Genomic DNA, 8,355 nt, shown 5'->3' on the forward strand with positions numbered 1-8,355 from the left:
TCAGGTTCATTTCCCACCCAAAAGCATCTTGTTTATTGGCGTCTTTACTTGACTTACATTCTGCTGGATTCCTGGAGACCAACCACAGTCTTAAGCTACCCGGAGGCTGTGAAACTTCAGCTGACATAATAAACACTCACGAAGATTAAAACTGTCATGGATGTGTGGGATTGCTGGACTCCTTTCTCATATCTGCGAACGGGCTGGAATAAAGATGTTCTTTGAAAATACTTTTAATTAAAAAGCGATTCTTTAATGTGCGAGCAAAAAATGTTCTCAAAGAAATGACATCAACCTTCCTGTCGATGTGAAGGCTGCTCTTTGGTAACACGTGTGCACCTGAATGACGGCCAACGCGGTCCACATTGATCAGCTATGTAACGTGAGAGGAGTCACATGGTTACTGTACATTCCACACACACACACACACTCACAGAGGCTGCTCTTTGTCAGCTGTCACATTTTTTTTTATTCTTTATAATATCGATTCACAGGACCTGGTCTCACTGTCAGAGATCATGTTATGTTGAGAAAAATTATGCTGCGAAAAGTATTAACACGCTCACACATCTGTCCGCGATAAATTAACACAACATGGGACGTTTTAGAAGAACAAAGAAGAAGCTCATATGGACTTTTTCTCCCCCTGATGGTTAGAAGGGTCATGCCACAAAACCAGCGCCTTGTACATCTGGACTATTTCATCAGATCTGTCAAAATGTATTTAAACTTTCAGGAAAGTTTCACATATAACTAGCACAAAGTCTCATTTATTTTTTTAATGGATTTCCCATGTCTTAATCATCTTGTATAAAAACATTATTTACATAATAATAATAATAACAATAATAATCCATTTTATTTAGACAGACAGGTGTATGTAGGAGGAGGATCTTGGGGAGTTTGGACATGGAGGCGATCAGAGAGATATCAGGGGCGAGATTGTGGATGACCTTGAATGTGAAAATGAGAATTTTGAATTGGATGCTGGATTGACTCGGTTGAGCTGTAGAAGTACAGGAGTGATGTGATGGATGAAGGTGGTTCTGGTGATGATGCGGGCATCTGAGTTCTGGACAAGTTGAACAACTCGAACTCTTGTGTACTTGTAGTTACATCAGTCAATGGGCTGGTTATTACAAGAACACTGTTTCTTTAAGTAACATTAAACAAAAATTGAATATGCTGTTTTTGTTAGTTAAGTGAAGAACTTGCCATTTTATAACTCATAGTTAACTTTAAAATTCATCTTTTAATAAATATAATACATGCTATTTTAGCTAGTAAACGAGTGCAGGCTGCGATCATTAAAAACACACACTTGGATCACTTTTAAGAGGACAATATTCAAAGGAATGTCTTGGCACAGACAAGCTTTTTTAAAGAAAATAAGAGGCAACTGATTAAGGCAACTTTAGGAAAAAGAAAAAGATCATTAATATTATGGGAAAGCCATTAAGAATATTTGCGTCACAAGGAAAAACAACCTGAAAAATATTAAAATATTTGTTGTTCATAAGGATATTACAAAATTAAGTTATGCCAAGACAGTTAAGTTTAGTTTGAATTGCTGATTATATGATTTAATATACATTAAGACAAGTGAAGTATGACATGAAAGCATTTTATTATAATTTATCTTTGCAATTATCTTTTTGATTAAGAGACAATAAAAACGTGTTCATGTGTGAAATAAAATCAATAAGATTCTCATCATCAGTTTGATAGTAAACTGTGAACTCATGTGAGCTGCATTAACAGTCAAAGGGCCACATGTGGCCCCACTTTTCTCAGGTCTATCCTACATTTTCTCTTGTTGAATAACTCCATAAATCACTTGGTAACCGTTAAGAATGGCCTTTCATGATCATCCTGGATTAAAATTGAACCAGAAAAAGCGCTCAAACATCACCACCTGCCCCGCTCTACATCTGTGTGAACAGCGATACACAAGCCACACACACGTCAACACAGCAGAGAGCACTTTCCCGCTTATTCACGCCGACTTTGACAGGCGCCCGTAATCTCTCTGAACCTGTTAACTTGGCACACAGGCCTTCCTCGCCCTCTCCATCTCTCACCAGGCTCCTTCTTAATGTCGGGGAAACAGCTGTCGAGCGATGCTAGGTCCTGCATGTGCTGCTAAACGCTCCCTCGCTGAATGAGAGAAATGCTTCAACATCACATGTGAGGCTGAGGAGTGCGGATTTCCTGTGTTGCACAGGGAGCTGAGGATCTTCTGGCTGTTGCCATAGCGCTTTTGGCAAAAACTCTAAGATGAAAATGATCAGTAGTTTTTTTTTCATGACCTAAATAAGAGCAACTTTTCTTGTATACATTGATCCAGCAACGCTTATGACTAAATAGTTGGGGGGGAAAAAAAGTCATTTTCTTCTTCCTGTCTTATCTGAACATCTTCCAAGCTCTAGAGTTCCTTGACTCGAGTGATGACACCACATGAAGTCATCACTCGCAGACGCAAACACGTGATGAATGCCTGCCAAAATACAAATGATGGCCTTATTCCAGGGACATCAGTGTTCTAACCAAGCATCTCTGGACAACAGAATGCAGATGTTTATAGGTATAAAGACACAGGCTTTCACCTCATCCGAGACAAATGATGTCGGAACCCTCGGTGGACTTTGAGTCAGTTCCAATTGTGTCATCCCTGATATCAAGGACTCTTTTTGCATCAACATGCATTTTGTAAACCTGAAAAAACACTTTGTCAGTTCAAGACTGTGCACCTTTTAAGTGTGTGACTCACTCAACAGAGAGCCAACATGTCAAACACAAAACATTACATTTGATATATCTCTGTTTTTATTCCCAGTTATTGGTTAAGCGTAAAGAAACTTTCACAGATTGCTGTCCAACTAATAACTGAGCTCATCTTCTTTCCCATCTGTCATTGAATTCCATCTCTAATAAAAGGCCCTATAAGTAGTCTTTGAAAAGCATTTTTGGCTCCTCCTTGTGTCAAAATAGGGTAAGTGCGTCAATGTCAAAAATGGTTTGTTTCGCCGCTGCCACTTGACTGAAAGATTTTTGAGTTCCTTGTTTGATATTCTTTGTTCACTAAACAAACCTTTTATCTTTCTATTAAGTTGAAAAAAAATCCTAGTACTTCATAAAAAACAGTGTCTCTTACCCTCTAATGTAAAAGTTAGGTGGTCTCTCAGGGTGGGTCGTACAGACAATGAAAATTGTAAAAATTACAGCTAGAGTTCGACTTCACTAATGAAGATTGTTCAGGATAAAACTATCACAATATAAAATATGAAAAATGTATATTAAGGTCCAAAACTTTCCAGAACTTTCTTCTGGATTTACAAAACTTGCTTCCTGTTATCAGCAGGTGCTTAAAATAACTTTGGAAAAACGTTTATTTTAAACGTTATCTCTCGCCAGCCATTTACAAAAAGGACTTTCAGTTCAACACTGTTTTAAATGGATGGATGGATGGATGGAGGGACCTCCATTGACCTTAAATCCTCTCAAGTGATTTCACCATGTTTCATTTTCTTTTTTTTCAGAAACCACTGTGCATACGTCGTCCAGAAGAACATCACATGCATCATGCAGGACGGAGTATCTACATATGTGAAGGCAGAGTACACCACAAAGTGCATCTGGGGACAAAAGTGTCCCGTTGTCCTGTGAGTTGAAGACTTTCATTTCGGGGGAATCATTCAAATCTTTTGACAATCTCTTGACATGTCCAAAGATTTTGGGAAAGAACTTCTAACTTAGACTATTTCCAAAAAAAAAGGAGGTCCAGGATGTTTTGGATCATATGCGTCATACATTTCCAAAACCGTGTCATGTCCATTTAATCCATATGGCTGTTGGCAGGACCTGTGAAGATATCCCCATATGACCCTCAGAAGTTATACCATATGACAGTGAGAAGATTTGAAAACTTGATTCCAAGATGATATAAATTAAATTTTCTAAATTTCACTCATAGCTTTTATTTACTCTGACTATTCAAGTGAGATCTCTTCAAAGGGAAAACCATATGCTTAGATCTGTTTTGTTCACTGAGCGATTGCTTAAATCAAGGTTTCCCTCTAGTGGTCATACCGGGTACCACATAATATAAATGTGTGTTTCCCGCCACATCATTCACTTCTCTCACCATTTTAAATCCAGATTGAATCTGTGTTAATCCCATTTTATTTCCAAAACTACTCCTAAAATCACAAGTATTTTAGTAAAAGTAAGGACAAAACCGTAGTTTTAATTTAATTTAATTTAATTTAATTTGTTTCTACAGGTACAGGACGATCTTCAAGCCAAAGTACAAGATCGGTTCTAAGACGGTGACGGAACTGGAGTGGAGATGCTGTCCGGGATACTCCGGCGACAACTGCTTCGAGGGCCCCACGTCCCAGCCCGACGTCGTGGTCCCGCCTTTCAATGGAGCTTCTCTTCCATTTCGCCCGGGGGTGAGAGGATACCCTCACGGGCCTAGACCTTCTGTTGATCAGAAGCCCGGTGAGGGTCAGCTGGAACCGGGGAGCCCCTTCCCAAATATTCCAACAGGAGAAGTACCTGGTGGAGGAGGGAAACCGAACTATGGTGAGCGGTCTTCTTGAGTACCAGAGTTATTCTGGTATTAATCTTATCCTCTGACGATACAGGGGGTCGATTCGGAATCTCGGGGGTTACCGGTGAGCGTCTGGACCGCATGGAGGAGGATCTCCGGCGACTCACGCAAGGCCTGGACACTTTGAACGGGGTGGTGGCCGGTCTGGAAGAACGACTGCGCACCACCCTTCGGGAAGACACCAACAAGCTGCTGGTGTCCCTGATGCCCTTCTCGCCCAGAAGTCCGGACGCCGCCGTCGGCTTCGGATCCCTCCCCGACGGGACCCCCGACGGCCTGGAAGGAGGGGAGACGTTCAATGGATTTGGGGACCTCGCCGGGAGGGTGACAGAAGTGAGGGACGAACTGCGAGCCAAGACTCATATCATAGAGGAAATTCAGGTACCTTTGACATCTGTAACTGGAGAATCTTGGCCTAAAAAGTATGTCTCAGGAAGTGGTTAGTTTCAGCTTGATGCACCTTCAAGGGACATTCCTGAAGACCTTGGCTCCTCCAATTGTTGACTTCTTAATCCTTTTTTTTCAGGGAATGGTTTTGGGTCACGACGGTCAACTCAAGGGGCTGCTGGAAGGCGCGAGGGGTCGACCCATCCCTGGTCCCGCCACCGCCCCCCAAGTCGTGGAGCTCGTGGACGCCAAGCTGGCCGGCGTCAAGGCCGAGATCCTGGACGGGTTCGAACGCCGCCTCACGGGCCTGGAGGGCCACTGCGACGAGAAGATCGGGGCGGTGCAGAAGCAGTGTCACCACGAGCACATGAACGGCCAGGAGCAGATGCAGCAGTCCCTGGACGGGAGGGAGACGGGCCTGAGGCAGGAGCTGGGCACCTTGCAGGCTCAGATCCAGGGACTGACTCTTACGGAGAGCTGCTGTGGACAGGTTTGTCTTCATGTCATTAAGTGTGGAAGCTCAGAATGAAGCTCAGTTTTGACTTCTTAGCTACAATCAGGGACACTTTCAACAAAATCCTGTAGTGATTTTTTTTTTTTTTAAGTTAAAAACACAATGATTAAAAATGTCTATGTTTGTCAAGAACTCTGAAGTCATTCTACCATTAAGTATTACTAACTTGACACAATGTAAAAGTAGTTTTAAGAAAAAAGTTATTATAGGCCGTCAATTATAAAACAACTTATCATTATTAATAATTTTTTATTGATATTCATTATTTTCATTATTATTTATTATTATTAATAATTGCTGTTACTCCAGAACAAAGAAAATGGAATGTTTTCTTCATACAAAACATGACTTATTATTATAATTGTTATTAGTAAGACTGTATTTTATTTATGTTTAAGGTGATATATTTACATGTTTTATGTTGCACATATGTACCTAAGCAAGTTTCTAATTGGTGGAACCTTCCACCAATAATGGCTATAAAAACAAGTCTAATTCTGATTTATTATTTTAATAACTATCATTTTATTGTGTTTGCAAAACGACCTTCAGAACAAAGAAAAATGTTGTGTTTCTTCCTTCCACAGGATAATCCCAATACTAATATACCCTGGAATTGTCTTTTTTCTCTTCGTCATTGGTGATGGTGTGTTAATAATAGGTGATCATATTAGAAAAAAGAATGTTGTGTCTCCAGAGGAAATACATTTTTTCATAATTCTTTTTATTTTCCTTTTAGTTTTTAGTCCAAATTAAGCCTGCACCATCTGGTGTTAACACATTTAGCCCATTCCAGTCAAAACATCAAGCAGGAATCTTAGCTAAAGACTTCTACAGCAGCTACGAAATAAGAGATAGAAACATTCAACAAACAAACTTTCAGAAAAACACCTGGTACTACTTAAATTTAACAATGCAATTGATAGAATTTTAACTTACGATAAAAATAATAATAATAATGAAATTGTCAACTTTTTTTTTTTTCTACAAAGAAAAGGTTTCATTTAAAAAATATAATACATAAGTCCTACTTATTACAAATCTCAAATAATTAAAAAACAAAATACAAACAAGACAACAGTTGTGTCTCAAAAACAATACATTCTTCTTTTTTGTGTTACTTTGATGTATTAACCAAATTTAACGCCATCAAGAAACCAAAGAGTTTAGTTGTTTTTTATACAACATCTTGTGTCTCCAGGGGTTAAGAATTGAAAATAATCTTCATTTATTCATTTTCAGGTAAACTCTCTGTCTCAGCGAGTCCTGCTACTGGAAGACTCCGTAAAAGGCCTCACCGACTCGCAGCTCCAACTCCAAACCGCCCTGATGGACCAAAGCTTTCACGTGGAGACAATGTTGGAGACTCGCCTGATGGACATCGTGAGCCAGTTCAACTCCACGCAGGAAGGCTCCAACGCTGGCTTCCCCGGGGGTCTGGACGGCTTCAAGAACCTGCTGGAAGACAAGTTAAAAACCCTGGAGGAGCGTGTATTCGTGGCTGTGGAGGAGCTGAGCAATGCCACCACGCCGGCTCTGTTGGAAGGCAAAGTGATCCCGGCGCTCGGAACGGACATCGAGTCCATGAGGAGGAAGTTCGAGGGAGACTTGGACGGAGTCCAGAAACAGTTGGTGGACCTAGAGCTGCTCTGCACTTCCTCCTGTTTCCCATCCACTCCTTCGGTGGGCGGGGTGAGAACCTCTGAAGTGGAGGAGGAGTGTGGAGACGTGGAGAAGAAGATGACCAACCGTTTGGACACCCAGTCCAACCAGCTGGACCACCTGAACAACACCCTGCAGAACCTCCTCTTCCGCATCTCCCAGGAGGACTCGGAGGGCTCGGTGTACGGCGAGATCACCCTGCTGAAGGTCAACATCAACTCGGTCAACCGCACCCTGAAGGGGCTGAAGGACTCCATCAGCTACATCGCCGGCGAGGTGACCCACGCCAACTCCAGCTGGGAGCAGAGAGAGAACCAGCTCCTCAACCAGGTCCAGGGGATCACCAAAATCGTGGGGCGCCAGTCCTCCCTCCTCGGGGCCGGCGAGCGACGGCTCGCCCAGCTGAAGGGAGAGCTGGTGGCCTTGAAGAAGAGGTTGTCCGGCGAGCTCCAGGGCTGCCGCAGCACGGCCATTGAGGTCCAGAGGGAGGTGAAGGCCGTGGACAGCAGGGTGACCGAGGTCGAAGGTCAGTGCGGCAGCCTGGGCGAGCTGGCGGAGCAGCTGGAGCGAATCCGAGCCGAGCTGGAGAGACACTCCGACTCCTACCTGGCCGAGTCGGAAAAGCTAAAAGGGGAGACGAGGCGGGGCGAGGAAAACCAAAAATGAGACCAGTGGCGAGTGAGCTACGGAATGAAAGAAAAACCTGTGCGTCCAATGACTTGGTGAAGCTACGAAGACTCACACGAGGTTGTATCGTTGGCCAATACTTCCTTTCAAGACGTATTACTATCGGGCATTTGTGTTTTGTTTGTACCGTTTAACTTATATGAAGTGACTGCATTGTAAGGATTCATATTCTGCAGATATTTGTGCACAAAAAATGACAACAGAAAAACAAGGACTTGAGCTGCTGCTACGGGTTACTAAGGACAAGCACGCCCACTTCATCATATCTGTGCTCTCTCTCTGAATACTGTATATCAACTTGGTGCTATTTGTTGTTCATATTCCCTGTGTGAACATGCTCCGGAATGTTTTATATTTCCTGCTTTGGGGACTGTTTCCTGTTACTATTTGCAACATTTTTCAGGTCGAAGAGCAATTCCAAAATGAACCATTGGGGGGCAGTGACGACATGTGAAATGTAGCGGAAGAAGAAATAAAGTCCAAAACAAAG

General features: G+C 42.3%; 1 protein-coding gene across 1 annotated transcript; it reads left to right on the top strand.

The window, feature by feature from the left end:
• Nucleotides 1-3,524: 3,524 nt before the first annotated feature.
• Nucleotides 3,525-8,355, top strand: emilin3b (elastin microfibril interfacer 3b). The gene is made up of 5 exons (XM_087781264.1): nt 3,525-3,662; nt 4,283-4,587; nt 4,650-4,996; nt 5,142-5,492; nt 6,759-8,355. Exons 1-5 carry the CDS (start codon nt 3,583-3,585, stop codon nt 7,842-7,844), a joined length of 2,169 nt encoding a protein of 722 aa, XP_087637390.1. The 5' UTR covers nt 3,525-3,582; the 3' UTR covers nt 7,845-8,355.

The sequence above is a fragment of the Callionymus lyra genome, chromosome 19 (assembly GCF_982586985.1).
Source record: "Callionymus lyra chromosome 19, fCalLyr1.hap1.1, whole genome shotgun sequence".
NCBI lineage: Eukaryota > Metazoa > Chordata > Actinopteri > Syngnathiformes > Callionymidae > Callionymus > Callionymus lyra.